The sequence below is a fragment of the Aotus nancymaae genome, unplaced genomic scaffold (assembly GCF_030222135.1).
Source record: "Aotus nancymaae isolate 86718 unplaced genomic scaffold, 86718_ANA_hifiasm-v0.15.2.pri h1tg000067l, whole genome shotgun sequence".
NCBI classification, from domain to species: Eukaryota; Metazoa; Chordata; class Mammalia; order Primates; family Aotidae; genus Aotus; species Aotus nancymaae.
In genome coordinates, this window is record NW_026988482.1 from 6,549,971 (window position 1) to 6,566,303 (window position 16,333).

The window sequence follows — 16,333 nt, forward strand, 5'->3', positions numbered from 1 at the left end:
GTATTCAGTACAGTAACAGGCTGTACAGGTTTGTGGCCTAGGAGCAACAGGCCATACCACAGGGCCTGGGTGTGTAGTAGGCTACACCATCCAGCTTTGTGTAAGCAAACCACGATGGTCGCATAGCAGCAAACTTGCCTAGTGATCATTTCTCAGAATATATCTCGTTGTTACATGATGCATAGCTGGACTTTCATCCTGTTTCAGAGAACTAAGGATCTAAAGACATGGCTTTGTATATCCAATGCAGATTCTTAGGCTGTAATTTAAATTTGTTTTTTCTTACAGTGTAGATGACAACCCCTGTCCAATGGGCTCTGATAAGAACCCTGTGTGCCCCAAAGCAACTGAGGCTGAGAGTTCTCGTCTCCAACCTGAGTAATCGCAATTTTGTCCAATTTTCTTGATGGCTTCTTTTCTAACCTTTAACATTTTTTTCCACATGAAACTCTTTCCAAATGCCATATTCAGGTTTTCCTAAAATTGTGCAGACTGCTCAAAAAGACAGGTGTATGATTCTAATGTTAGCTTTTTTTGTAATTCACTGTGACCTTTTCTATGAAAATCAAAAACCCATCATATTACTGTTTTTACCACTTTTCTCCATGTTAAAAATAGTGATATTCCTTTAAGCAGTGCTTTGGGAAAAGGTCAATCCTAGTTCATTGTATTTCTTTTTGTCAAAGCCAGTCTTTCTGATTTCTTCCAATAATCTTGGTTTCAGGCAATACTGCAAATAGGGCCACAAAATTATTCAATATTTTCCCACAGGCTTTAAGTTTCTCTAAACCTTCAAATTTACAGATTCATTTCACACTATTAGGATTTCTTCCTGTATTTTAGGCTTCTTTGCTTCCTCTTTTGCCTTTTGCAAAATAAATCGTCTCATGTGCTTTGAATTTCTGTAGCATGTTGGATCCTAAGTGTCCTTTTATGAATTCGACGTTAATACTTAAAATAGTTTACATTCTTTCAAATGTACTTATACCACTGTAAATTAAAACAATTTCTAACTTGATTTATTTAAGGAAATAAATGTCATATTTTTGGTCTTTCTAACTCTCCTTTTATACACTACAGAATTTATAAAATCATCCCCCCATTTAAAAGAAAAAAGCCATTTTTAATGCACATAGCCTCATATTTTATTATTATACTTTAAGTTCTGGGGTACATGTGCAGAACATACAGGTTTGTTACATAGGTATACACGTGCCACGGTGGTTTGCTGCATCCATCACCCCGTCATCTACATTAGGTATTTCTCCAAATGCTATCCCTCCCCTAGTCCCCCACCCCTCTGCTATCCCTCCCCTAGTCCCCCAAATCCTGACAGGCCCCAGTGTGCAATGTTCCCCTCCCCGTGTCTATGTATTCTTATTATTCAGCACTCACTTATGAGAACATGCGGTGTTTGGTTTTCTGTTCTTGTGTTAGTTTGCTGAGTAGACCAGTAACAAGGTCTGAAATTGAGGCAGCAATTAATAGCCTGCCAACCAAAGAAAGTTCAGGACCAGACAGGTTCACAGCCAAATTCTACCAGATGTACAAAGAGGAGCTGGTACCATTCCTTCTGAAACTATTCTAAACAACAGAAAAAGAGAGAATCCTCCCTAACTCATTTTATGAGGCCAGCATCATCCTGATACCAAAACCTGGCAGAGACACATCTGAAAAAGAAAATTTTAGTGTAGTCTATTCAGAGATTCAAATTCTTCTTGTTTTAGTCTTGGGAGGGTGTAAGTGTCCAGGAATTTACCCATTTCTTCTAGATTTTCTGGTTTATTTGCATAGAGGTGTTTACAGTATTTTCTGATGGTAGTCTGTATTTCTGTGGGATCGGTGGTGATAATCCCCTTTATCATTTTTTATTGCATCTATTTGATTCTTCTGTCTTTTCTTCTTTATTAGTCTGGCTAGAAGTCTATCTATTTTGTTAATCTTTTCAAAAAACCAACTCCTGGGTTCATTGATTTTTTTGAAGGGTTTTTCATGACTCTATCTCCTTCAGTTCTGCTCTGATCTTAGTTATTTCTTCTCTTTTGCTAGCTTTTGAATTTGTTTGTTCTTACTCCTCTAGTTCTTTTAATTGTGATGTTAAGGTCTCGGTTTTAGATCTTTCCTCCTTCATCTTGTGGGCACTTAGTGCTATAAGTTTCCCTCTACTCACTGCTTTAAATGTGTCGCAGAGATTCTGGTATGTTGTGTTTTCATTCTCATTGATTTCAAAGAACATCTTTATTTCTGCCTTTATTTCACTATTTATCCAGTAGTCATTCAGGAGCAGGTTGTTCAGTTTTCATGTAGTTGTCTGGTTTTGAGTGAGGTTTTTTTTTTTGAGATGGAGTTTTGCTCTTGCTGCCCAGGCTGGAGTGCAATGGCACAATCTCAGCTCACCGCAACCTCCACTTCCTGGGTTCAAGTGATTCTCCTGCCTGGGCCTTCCGAGTAGCTGAGATTACAGACATTTGCCACCATGCCTGGCTAATTTTGTATTTTTTAGCAGGGACAGGGTTTCTCCATGTTGGTCAGGCTGTTCTCAAACTCCCGACTTCAGGTGATCCACCCACCTTGGCCTCCCAAAGTGCTGGGATTACAGGTGTGAGCCACCGTGCCTGGCTGAGTGAGTTTTTAAATCCTGAGTTCTAATTTGACTGCATTATGGTCTAAGAGCTGTTTTTTTTTATTTCTGTTCTTTTGCATTTGCTGAGGAGTGTTTTACTTCGAATTATATGGCCAATTTTCGAATAAGTGTGATGTGGTGCAGAAAAGAATGTATATTCTGTGGATTTGGGGTGGAAAGTTCTCTATATGTCTATTAGGATTGCTTGGTCCAGATCTGAGTTCAAGTCCTCAGTATCCTTGTTAATTTTCTGTCCTGTTGATCTGTCTAATGTGGACAGTGGGGTGTTAACATCTCCCACTATTATTGAGTGGGAGTCTAAGTCTCTTTGTAGGTCTTTAAGAACATGCTTTATGTATCTGGGTGCTCCTGTATTGGGTACATACATATTTAGGATACTTAGTTCTTCTTGTTGCATTGATTCCTTTACTATTACATAATGCCCTTCTTTGTGTCTTTTGCTCTTTGTTGGTTTAAAGTCTGTTTTATCAGAGACTAGGATTGCAACCCTTGCTTTTTTTCTTTTTGCTTTTCATTTGCTTGGTAAATATTCCTCTATCTCTTTATTTTGAGCCTATGTGTGTCTTTGCACATGAGATGAGTCTCCTGAATACAGCGCAGTGATGGGTCTTGACCCTTTATCCAATTTGCCAGTCTGTGTCTTTTAATTGGGGCATTTAGCCCATTTACATTTAAGGTTAATATTGTTATGTATAAATGTGATCTTGCCATTATGATGCTAGCTGGTTGTTTTGCCTGTTAGTTGATGCAGTTTCTCCATAGCATTGATGGTCTTTACAATTTGGTATGTTTTTCCAGTGGTTGATACTGGTTTTCCTTTCCATATTTGGTGCTTCCTTCAGGACCTCTTGTAAGGCAGGCCTGGTGGTGAAAAAATCTCTCAGCAGTTGCTTGTCCATAAAGGATCTTATTTCTCCTTTGCTCGTGAAGCTTAGTTTGGCTGGATATGAAATTCTGGGTTGAAAATTCTTTTATTTAAGGATGTTGAATATTGGTCCCCACTCTCTTCTGGCTAGCAGGGTTTCTGCTGAGAGATCCACTGTTAGTCTGATGGGCTTCCCTTTGTGGGTAACCCGACCTTTCTCTCTGGCTGCCCTTATCATTTTTTTCATTCATTTCAACCCTGGTAAATCTGATAATTATGTGTCTTGGGATTGCTCTTCACGAGAAATATCTTTGTGATGTTCTATTTCCTGGATTTGAATGTTGGCCTGCCTTGCTAGGTTGGGGAAGTTCTCCTGGATAATATCCTGAAGAGTGTTTTCCAACTTGGTTTCATTCTCCCCATCACTTTCAGGTACACCAATCAAACGTAGATTTGGTCTTTTCACATAATCCCATACTTCTTAGAGGCTTTGTGTTCATTTCTTTTCACTCTTTTTTCTCTAATCTTGTCTTCTCGCTTTATTTCATTGAGTTGATCTTCAATCTCTGATATCCTTTCTTCTGCTTGATTGATTTGGCTATTGAAATTTGTGTATGCTTCACAAAGTTCTCGTGCTGTGGTTTTCAGCTCCATCAGGTCGTTTATACGTTCTTCTCTACACCAGTTATTCTAGTTAGCATTTTGTCTAACCTTTTTTCAAGGTTCTTAGCTTCCTTGCATTGGGTTAGAACATGCTCCTTTAGCTCAGAGAAGTTTGTTATTACCCACCTTCTGAAGCCTGCTTCTGTCAGTTCATCAAACTCATTCTCTGTCCAGATTTGTTCCCTTGCTGGTGAGGAGTTGTGATCCCTTGGAGGAGAAGAGGTGTTCTGGTTTTTGGAATTTTCAGTCTTTTTGCACTGTTTTCTTCCCATCTTTGTGGATTTATCTACCTTTGGTCTTTAAAGTTGGTAACCTTTGGATGGGGTCTTTGAGTGGACCTTCTTTCTGTTGATGTTGAAACTATTTCTTTCTGTTTGTTAGTTTTCCTTTTAACAGTCAGGCCTCTCTGCTGCAGGTCTGCTAGAGTTTGTTGTAGATCCACTTAACACCCTGCTTGCCTGGGAATCACCAGCAGGGGCTGCAGAACAGCAAAGATTGCTGTCTATTCCCTTCTCTGGTAGCTTTGTCCCAGAAGGGTACCCGCCAGGTGCCAGCCAGAGCTCTCCTGTATGAGGTGTCTGTCAGCCCCTGCTGGGAGCTGTCTCCCGGTCAGGATAAATGGGGGTCAGGGAGCCACTTGAGGAGGCAGTCTGACCCTTTTCAGAGCTTGAACACTGTATTGGGAAATCTACTGCTCTCTTCAGAGCTGCCAGGCAGGGACGTTTAAGTCTGCTGAAGTTGTACCTACCACTACCCCTTTTCCCAGGTGCTCTTTCCCAGGAAGGTGGGGACTTTATTTATAGTTATAAATATAACTATAAATAAACTTTCCCTGGCAGGCTGCTGCCTTTTTTTCAGAGATGTCTTGCCCAGCGAGGAGGGAGTCTAGTGACATAGTCTGCCTGCACAGTCCTTGCTGAGCTGCCGTGGGCTCTGCCCTGTTTGAATTTCCTGGTAAATTTCATCCTTGACTCTTCTCTTTCTCTCACATCTTGTATCTGCTTTGTCACAAAATCCTGTTGGCTCTACCTTCAAAATATCTCTAGAATCTGATCATATCTTACCATTTACAGTGCTACCACTTAGGCCCAAGTCCCCATCATCTCTTCCTTGGATTATGGTAGCAGCCCTCAGTCCTCCTAATTTTGTTCTTGTCTCCAATTGGCATATTTTCAACAGTCAGAGCGATTTTGTAAAAAACCTAAGTGAGAGCATGTTACTCCTCTGCTTGAAACACTCCAATGCCTTTCTTCCTCATTCAAAAGAAAAGCCAAAGTTCTTTCTATAACTTTCCAAGCCCAACAAGGTAGGGCATCATCCCCTACTGTTTTTCCCCTGACTCATTTCATTCCAGTGGCATTAACTTCTTGCTGTCCTTTGAACATTCCAAGCATGTCCCTGCCTCAGGGCTTTGTACTTGCTATTTTCTTTATGTGGGATTTCTTCCTCTAGATATTGACATAACAAACTTCCTTATCTTCTTCAGGTCTTAATTCACATGTCATTTTGTAGAGAAGCCTTTTCTAGCTATCCTACCTAAAATATTAATTCACCTCCCATTCCTAACATTTTATATCTCCCTCTTTCTCTTTTGTGTTTTCTTAGCACTTATCTCCATATATATATAAATCATATAATAGGTAGGCATGTGTGTGTGCTTATAGTTGTGGTGGCTAGTCTCCAAGGTGACCTCCAGCAAGTTTAACCTCTTGGTATTCAAGCTTCCTCCCATATTGAATAGAGAATACCTGCATAGCCAAAGGAGAGTTTAGAAAAGATCGCACCTGACTCCAAAGCTAAGTCATAAAAGACATTGTGGCGTTTGCCTTGCTCTCTCTTAGGCCACTTATTCTAAAGGAAGGGAGCTGTCACGTTGTGCAAACACTCAGGAAGCTCTATGGAGAGGTCCCCGTACAGAGGAAATGAAGTCTGCTACCAACGTCAGCATCTAGTCATCCATGTGAGTGAGTCATCTTGAAAGTAGTTCCTCCAGGCCTGGTGCAGTGTCTCATGCCTGTAATCCCAGCACTTTGGGAGGCAGAGGTGGGTGGATCAACTGAGGTCAGAAGTTTGAGATCAGCTTTGCCAACATGGTGAAACCTGTCTGTACTAATAATATAAAAATTAGCTGGGTGTGGTGGCACACACCTGTAATCCCAGCTACTCGGGAGGCTGAAGCAGGAGAATCATGTGAACCCGTGTGGCGGAAGTTGCAATGAGCCAAGATTGTGCCATCGCACTCTCTAGCCTGGGTGACAAGAGCAAAACTCCGTCTTCAAAAACAAAAAAAAGAAAGAAAGAAAGTAGATCCTCCAGTACTAGCCAAGCCTTCAGATGACTATAGTCCTAGTCACAGTGTCTCGACTGCAATCTCCTGGCAAACCCTGAGCTACATCCCAGGTAAGCTGCTCCCAAATTCCTAACACAAAAATTTGGAAAGAAAAAACACTGCAAATTAAACCATGACTTACAATGAATTTGAAAGTCATCTCACTTTGAAAGCTATGGGGACAAAGGACATTTCTGAACAGATGAAATATGACAATGAAGAGTATTGTTGTGATTATTGTTGTGTTCTTCGTATAATCTCCACGAAGGCAGAAATTTTTGTTGGTTCAGTTCACTGCTATAGACCTAATGCCTAGAAAAGGGCCCAGGATATGAGAGAAAATTAATAGTTGCTAGATGAATAAATAAAAATTAAGTTGCACAAGGCATATTATTTATATGTGGTAGAGCTGGGATTCAAAGCCAGGTCTTTGATTCTAACGCTTATGCTCTTTTTATTGCCTGTTCTTCAGGACATAGTCTGATATCAAGATCCTCATCTTATTTTTGTTCAATTTTCCTCTTTTACTAAAAAGACAGATCTGGCTGGGCAAGGTGGTTCATGCATGTAATCCCAGCACTTTGGGAGGCTGAGGCAGGCAGATCACCTGAGGTCGGGTGGGAGTTCAAGAGCAGCCTAACCAACATGGAGAAAGCCTGTCTCTACTAAAAATACAAAATAGGTGTGGTGGCACATGCCTGCAATCCCAGCTACTCGGGAGGCTGAGGCAAGAGAATCGCTTGAACCTGGGAGGTGGAGGCTGCAGTGAGCTGAGATCATGCCATTGGACTCCAGCCAGGGTAACAAGAATGAAACTCTGTCTCAAAAACAAACGAATAAACAAACAAACAAAAACCCTTGAAAATTATGGTTTTAATTCTCATTTATATTACAATTTTTTTTTTAGAGGGAGTCTTGCTCTGTTGCCCAGGCTGGAGTGCAGTGGCATGATCTCAGCTCACTGCAACTTCCGCTTCCTGGGTTCAAGTGATTCTCCTGCCTCGGTCTCCCAAGTAGCTGGGATTATAGGTACCGGCCACCATGCTTGGCTAATTTTTTTTTTTTTTTAATAGAGATGGGGTTTCAACAGGCTGATTTTGAACTTCTGACCTTAAGTGATCTGCCTACCTTGGCCTCCCAAAGTGCTGGTGTTACAGGCATGAGCCATCGTGTCCGGCCTATATTACAATTTCTAAATCAGTTCTAAATATAAGGCACTCTATGTGAACACCAGTGATTATAAGTAGTCCCTTGAACTAAAAGAAAATCCTAAATTTGATTAGTTCTTTGCATGCATTCTCATTTAAAAGGCTCTCACGTATGATCTTCATGATAACGTTTGAGAAGCTCAGAAAGGTATTTCTCCATATTACAGATCAGAAAATTCAAAGTCCAAGAAGTTCAAGAATTCTTTTAAGGTTACATAGGTAGTAGGGGTCAAGTCAGAATTTTTCTAAATCCTAGTCCAATTCTTCACACTAATCTAGACAGTTGTTGCCAAAGTCTATACTGACCTGTGGTAATTAAGTCAAGTGCAGCAGGAACTCCGATGAGTCTTGGGAGAAGCTGGGTTCCTCTTGCACCAGGGATAAGTCCCAGTGTAACTTCTGGTAAGCCAACTTGAGCCTATCAAAGATTGAAGGCATAAAGGCCATTAGAATGAGATGACATGTTCAGAGTCAAGGCAAGCATTTCTCTGGATTTCCTATATTCTCAAAAACATTGTTTCATTGAATTCAGCAAGATTTCTACAGGGCAAATTAGTGCACATCCTTTTCTTTAATTAAGCATAAACAGAGCTGTGCTGTCCCTAAGTCTTCTTACACATTTATTCTTTGACTCTGTTATGACCTGTCTCAGCCAACAAAAATAATATTCTCCAGAAACAACTTTCTGGAGTCCTGCAAGAATTAGGAACCACAGGAAAGTGAAAAGATAACCCACACAATGGGAGAGAATACTTACAAATTATATATCTGATATAGGATTTCTATCTAGAATATATAAAGAACTTTTACAAATCAGTAACAAAAGACAAGTAACCAGTTAAAAATGGGCAAAGGATCTGGATTGACATTTCTCCAAAGAATAGATACAAATGGCCAGTAAGTACTTGAAAGATGCTCAATATCATTAGCCATCAGAGGAATACAAATAAAAACCACAAGATATCACTTGATACCCGCTAAGACAGCCATTTTAAAAAAGACACATAATAACAGATGTTGGAGAGGATGTGGAGAATACAGAATTCTCAGACATTGCTGGTGGGAATATAAAACAGAGTAGACACTTTGGAAAACAATTTGGCAGTTCCTTAAATGTTAAATGTGGAGTTACCATATGACCCATCAAATCCATTCCTGGGTATATACCCAAGAGAAATGAAAACATATGCCCACAAAAATCTTGTATACAAATTTTCATGGCATTATGGTTCATAAAAGCCAAAAAAAATAGAAGTAACCCAAACGTCCATCAATGATTAGTGGAAAAATGAAAGGTGGCACATCCATACAATGGAACATTATTCAGGAATATAAATAAAGAACTGATTCATGCTACAACTTGGATGAACCTTGAAAACACGCTGAACAAAAAAAGCCAGTCACAAAAGACCACCTATTGTATGATTTCATTTATATGAAATATCTAGAATAGGCAAATCTATAGAGACAGAAACTAGATTAGTGGGTGCTTAGGATAGCAGGAGAAGGTGATGGAGGGTTACTGCTAAAGGATACCTGCTTTCTTTTTGGGGTGATAAAATGTTCTAAAATCTACTGTGATAATGGTTGCACAACTCTGAGAATATACTCATATACCATTGAATTGCACACTTTAAGTGAATGAATTGTATGGTGTGCAAATTATGTCTCAATAAGACTTTTTTTTTTTAATCAGACAGTAATCTCAGTCCAGACAAGAAGGTGAGCTTGAGTCCTTTATTACATTGCCTTTCTTGGCCATTCCATTTAAAACTGGCTAAGAGTCTGTTAGCCATTTACAGGTACAAGGGTGAGAGGAGGATACTTAAATGCAGGCTGCCATTTGGAACTGTGATTCCAGCAGTTCCAAAATATCTCACATATCTGAGGCCTCTCTTACACAAGGTTTTTCCTAACAGTCAATCACCGTTCTTTCTACCACTGTCCATCTCTACGTCTTGACTTATTGCTAGTAACTCAGATCTGCACTCAGGGTACAGGTTATGGCAAGAAGGACACAGAAAAGAATTACTTAGGACATATATGGGTATTTATTTATAAGCATTTATAAAAATTAAAACACCATTGGGAAATGGTTAAATAAATTCTGGCGTAGCTATATGATCAAATATTATGTAGCCACCTATAATGGTATTTTAAAAGAATATTTACCAGAAGATTAACATGATTTCTCCTCAGAAGCCATGGAGGCCAGAAGGCATGAAATGACATAAGCAAAGTGCCGAAAGAAAACAACTGTCAGTCAAGAATTCTATATCCAGCAAAACTAACCTTTGAAAATGAACGTAAAATTAACACATTGGCAGAAAAAGAAAAACTGATTTTGTTGTTAGTATATTTAGCCTATAAGAAATACTTCAGGCTTTAAGGAAAAGACATCAGGCAGTAGCCTGGATTCACATGAAGAAATCAAGAACACTGATAAAGAGTAACTACATGGGCAAATATAAAAGACAGGAATAATGTATTTTTCATTTGTGATTCCTCTTTTTCTTATGTGATTTAGGATCACTGTATAAAGCAATAATGATAAATCTGTGTTAAGGGGTACATAATGTATAAAGACATAAATTGTGACAATAATAGCATAAAGGGGCAAGTAATGAAGGCTACAGAGGAGCAAATTTTTTGTATATTATTAAAATTCAGTTGGTATTAATCTGAACTAGACTGTCATAAATTAAGATGTCAATTGTAATCACCAAATTAGCTACCACTAAGAAAATAACTAAAAATATATATAGTAAAAGAAACAAGAAAGTTAAAAGGGTACACTTTTCCATTTAACACAAATGAAAGCAGTAATAAAGGAATTGAACAACAACAACACACATACACACACAAAAAAACAAAAAGCATAAAAAACAAATAGCAAAATGGCAGAAGTATGTTCTACCTTATCAGTAATTACATTAAATATAAGTGTATTAAGTTCTCTAATTAAAAGACAGAGGTTGGCAGAATAAAGAATATTTAACAATGGGTTAAATATTATAGTATAAAATTAGAGTATAAACTCAATACAATAAAAGCCCAAATGTTGTGTGCCTGTGTGTGTATGTGTGTGTTTGAGATGGAGTCTCTCTCTGTTGCCCAGACTGGAGTGCAGAGGCATGATCTCAGCTCGCTGCAACCTCTGCCTCCTGGGTTCAAGCGATTCTTCTGCCTCAGCTTCCAAAGTAGCTGGGACTACAGGTACACACCACCATGCCAAGCTAATTTTTGTATTTTTTTTAGAGATGTGGTTTCACCATATTGGCCAGGGTGGTCTCAAACTCCTGACCTCATGATCTACCCACCTTAGCCTCCCAAAATGCCAGGATTACAGGCATGAGCCACTGAGCCCGGCCTGTAGTTTTTTTAAAAAGAAGGTTTTCAAAGGAAAAAGAAACTGTAATTTAAAAATTACATATAAAACAGACTAGAATGAAATAGAATATTAATAGGGATTATTTCTGAACTGTGAGTTTATGATGATTTTCGTTTACATCTGCATATTTTCTTAGGTTTTCTAGTTTAATAGAATGATATTACTTTTATCATTAGAAAAATATATTAATTACAAAAATACTACCATTATACATACTGTGATACACAGTGGCATCACAGACCTCATCTGACATGTCTAATAGCCTAAATTAAACCTGTTTCCAGAAATAAACATATTTACTAGTTTTGTGCTATTTTCCAATAGAAATTTGTCTTCTTAGGTACTGATAAGGGACCATGAAACAGAAATCTTTGAGTTATCAAATAAGTATTTAAATGTATACTTAGAAGAGACAGCCAACATATTTAATCCCTCATACTGCATGAGCACTGCATAAGTTGATATGGGTCATAGTACTGGAGAAGAGTCCTGGGGCTGTCTGTTGACTCGGGAGTTCCCCTTTCATTGGTGGATCATAGAGGCCCTAGGGCTAAGGTGAAGGGAAGCAAGGAGACAGAGGGCTCAGAGTAGCAGGTGTTTACTAACGAGAATGGAAGTACAATATTTTAACATAACAATTAGTACCACTGTATTGGTACATAACAGCTGAAGTGGTTAACCAGTAAGCTAACCATTCAAAATTATCACCTCTGGGCCAGGTGCAATGGCTCATGCCTGTAATCCCAGCACTTTGGGAAGCTGAGGAGGGTGGTCACCTGAGGTTAGGAGTTTGAGACCAGCCTGGCCAACATGGTCAAACCCCATCTGTACTAAAAACACACAAGTTAGCCAGGCATGGTAGCGTGCCTGTAGTCTCAGGTTCTCAGGAGACTGAGGCAGGAGAATCACTTGAACTTGTGAGGTGGAGGTTGCAGTAAGCTGAGATCATACCACTGCACTCCAGCCTGGGAGACAGAGCGAGGCTCTGTCTCAATAAATAAATAAATAAATTAATTAATTAATAAAAATAAATAAAAATCACCTCTGATACTTATAACTACATTTAGAGTTTGTCCTAAAGAAAAGCCCCACACACCAGCCACCATAAAGAGCCTTGGTTGTTACCTCTGCATGGGCAATCCTATAGTGACAGCCCAGGGCCAGCTCTAGTCCTCCTCCTAAAGCCATGCCTTGGATTGCTGCCACCACGGGCTTCACATTTCTCTGTATTTCATCTACTACACTTCCCAGTGATAAGCCAAAGGTCCTAGGAGCGCTGAAGCCATGAATATCAGCACCTAAGGGCACAAAGACAAGGAGGAAACAGAGTTGAGAAATATCTGGGCATTGTTATATAATGATAAGTTACCTGATAGTCTAAGTTTTTTAGTTTGTTTTATTTATTTCTTAATTTTTTTTAGAGTTCCTGATAACTCCTAAGAAGTCTCAGCCTTCTTTGGGCCCTTACACTTCTGGCTGAAAACAGAGAATGTAGAATGCTATGAGAGGAAATCCTCAGATCTTTACCAGGAATTCTGTAATTTTCTAAAATCTGTCTTCCCATCTAATAAGTAGTAACTCTATTTTTAAAAACATTAAAAATCTCAGAAAAGGGGAATAGGGATTCTCCTCCAAAGACCATTAATCTGAGACTGAGTCAGCCCCTCTCACTTTTGTATGTGTGATACTGTTAATCAACCCTATTCACAGCAATTTAGCTCCATATCTTTGTTAAGGGCATCAGTCATTACAATATAAAATATCAGGGTAACACATATGCATATTTGTGAGTTATGTGTTAGTCAACCAGCTTAGAATTATGCTTTTGTAATTGATTTTTATCTTCAATGAATGTAATATTTATTACTTTTCTTGATTATAAAAATAACATGTATTATGGCAAATTTGAAAAACACACAAAATTAAAAAGAACATGAAGATCACCCTAAATATCACCATACAGCCATAATTTAATATTTGGGGGAATTCTTAGTTTTTTCCCTATGGGCAAACATTACCACCTGAGCTTCACCTTCGGTCAGATGAGTAGCAGCATTAGATTCTCACAGGAGCGTGAACCCTATTGTGAACTTTGCATGTGAGGGATCTAGGTTACACTCTCCCTATGAGAATCTAATGCCTGATGATCTGTGAAACTATCCCTGCACCTCCACCCTCCCAGGCCCACACCCCCACCCCCTACCCCTGTCTATGGAAAAACTGTCTTCCATGAAACCAGTCCCAGGTAACAAAAAGGTTGAGCATTGCTGATTTAGAGCATACTGTAGAATCATTTTTATATTTTCCATTTTCACATAACATTATACATAGTAAGCCTTTTCCTACAGCATTATCTATTCATTGAAAGCACTAAGCTTGGTACAAGTTTTAAATATTAAAGTAATTATTTTATATTTAGCCTATTCAGTTTTTTTTCCCTTTTTTTCTACGTGTTCTTTAGCATCAATCCAGGAGTTCTGCTTTTTTTTCCTTACCAATTCATTATATTTCACTCTCTAGTCTAGTGTTTTGTTTTGTGTTTTCTATTCCTTTTGGTTCTAGAGAAACAAGATCAATTTCAGTCTGAGTCTCAGGCCTATCATTCCTGTAGCTTTAGACTGAAATTTTTTTTAGATAATAACAGAAATTAACAGTTATTGGATAAATGCATCAAGCACTGTGCTAAGCAGTTTCATATACTGTCTCATTTAATTTTCACAACACCTAAGTTAAGCAGTATAATAATTCTCATTTTACAGGTAAGGAAGTTAATGCTTTGAGACAAGTGACTACTTCAGACATACAACTAATAACTGGTAGAATAGGGATTTGAACTTAGGCAATTTGGCTACAAAGCCCACATTCTTAAAAGCTATACTACATTCTACTTAGAGCATAAGGTCAGTATTACTATTATCCCAATTTAAAAAAACCAAAGCACAACACTGTAGTGATTTCACTTTTTAATTATGTCAGCAAATCAAAATCCAATTGGTTTTTAGATATTGATTTTATATCCAGCAAAACTGCTACATTTTCTTATTAATTTGAACAATTTTTTAGATTATTTTGATTTTTCTACAAACATTATTATATCTTCTGAATAAAAGAAGTTTCTTCTTTTTCGATCTTCATACCTTTTGTTTCTTTTACTAGCTTTACTGGGTTATCAGGGACTTCTAATACAATGTCAAAAGAGAGGATGAGAGCTGTCAGCCTTGTCTTGTTCCCTTCTCATAAGGAAAGCTTTCAATTCACTATTTTGTTTGTTTCCTGTAGGTTTTTCAAAATAGTTACCTTTTGCCTGATTAAGACATTTTCTTTCTGTACCTCATTTACTAAGAATATTTCTTTATAATGCATGTCAAATGTTACAGAATATTTTTTCTACATCTCAACATAATCATATAATTTTTCTTTTTAATCTTTTAATGGGATGAATTTCATTAATCTTGTGTTCAACCAATCTGATATTTTTAGGACAAAAGTGATATACTTTTTGTATGTTGTTAGATTCAGCTTCACAATATGCTAAGATTATTTGAAATCATTTTTATAGATTCGGGGGTACGTGTGCATGTTTGTTACACAGATACATCGCATAATGGTGAGGTTTGGGTTTTTGGTGTGCTTATCACCCAAACAGTAAACGTTGTACCACTTGGTAACTTTTCAACCCTCACCCCCACCACCTTAGCCTTTTGAAGGTCCTTATGTCTATGATCTCCCTCTGTGTGTCCATGTGTTCTCATTGTTTAGCTCCTCTTTCTTTTTCCTGAAAATTATTCCTTCATAATAGCTCCCACTTACAAGTGAGAATATGCAGTATTTGATTTTCTGTTTCTGACTAATTTTACCAAGGATAATGGCCAAAGTAAAGACATAATTTGATTCGTTTTTATGGCGGTGTAGTATCCTACATTTTTCTTTATCTCATTATCCATTGATAGATCCTTAGGTTGATTCCATGACTTTGCTATGATTAACAGAGCTGCGATAAACATATGAGTACAGATATCTTTTGATATAATAATTTATTTTCCTTTGGCTAGATCCCTAGTAGTGGAATTGCTGGGTCAAATGATACTTCTGTTTTTAATTCTTTGAGAAATCTCCATACTGTTTTTCCATAAAGGTTTACTAATTTCCACTCCCACCAACAGTGTATAAGCATTCCCTTTTCTCTGTATCCTTGCCAACGTGTTGTTGTTTTACTTTTTAATAATGGCCATGTTAAGTGGTGTGAGATATCTCATTGTAGTTTTGATTTACATTTCTCTGGTGATCAGTGATGCTGAGCATTTTTCTCATACGTTTATTGGCTACTTGTATGTCTTGCTTTGGGTAATGTCTATGTCCTCTATCTACTTCAAAACAAAATTTTTAAGTATATATAACCAAAAGACTATGTCCACTTTTTAATGGGGTTAATTGGTTTTTCCTTGTTGAGTTGTTTGAGTTTCTTATAGATTCTGGATATTAGTCCTTTGTCAGATGCATAGTTTGCAAATATTTTCTCCCATTCTGTAGGTTGTCTGTTTACTCTGCTATTTCTTTTGCTGTGCAGAAGCTTAGTTTAATTAAGTCCTATTCGTCTATTTTTGTTTTTGTTGCACTTGAGGTCTTAGTCATGATATTTGCCCAGGCCAATGTCCAAAAGAGTTTTTTGTTAAGTATTCATTCCGGAATTTTTATGATTTCAGATCTTACATTTAAGTCTTTAATCCATCTTGAATTAATTTTTGTGCACGGTGAAAGATAGGGGTCCAGCTTCATTCTTCTGCATATGGCTCTCCAATTTTCCCAGCACCATTTATTGAATAGCGTGTCCTTTCCCATTGCATATTTTTGTCAACTTTGTTGAAGATCAGTTGGTGTAGGTATGTGGTCTTACTTCTGGGTTCTCTATTCTGTTCCATTCATTTTTGTATCTATTTTTGTATCAGTACCATGCTGCTTTGGTTACCACAGCCTTATAATATAATATGAAGTCAGGTAATGTGATGCTCCCAGCTTTGTTCTTTTTCTTAGGATTGCTTTGGCTATTTAAGCTCTTTTTTGGTTCCATATTAATTTTAGGACTTTTTTATAATTCTGTGAAAAATGACATTGGTAATTTGAGAGGAATTGGATTGAATCTGTATATTGCTTTGGGCAGTATGTCCATTTTAACAATATGGATTATCTCAATCCATGAGCACCGATGTTTTTCCATTTGTCTGTGTCATCTATC

At 37.9% G+C, this 16,333-nt stretch overlaps 1 protein-coding gene across 4 annotated transcripts in view; it reads right to left on the minus strand.

Moving 5' to 3' along the window:
• Positions 1–16,333, minus strand: part of EHHADH (enoyl-CoA hydratase and 3-hydroxyacyl CoA dehydrogenase) — a 97,587-nt gene that overhangs the window by 33,806 nt on the left and 47,448 nt on the right. For all 4 annotated transcript variants that reach the window (XM_012457678.3, XM_064366886.1, XM_012457697.3 and 1 more), the window contains 2 exons: positions 12,226–12,398; positions 8,016–8,127 (listed from right to left, as the gene is read on the minus strand). In XM_012457678.3, coding sequence (XP_012313101.1) covers positions 8,016–8,127; positions 12,226–12,398 — 285 coding nt within the window. The remainder of the gene's footprint in view (positions 1–8,015; positions 8,128–12,225; positions 12,399–16,333) is intronic.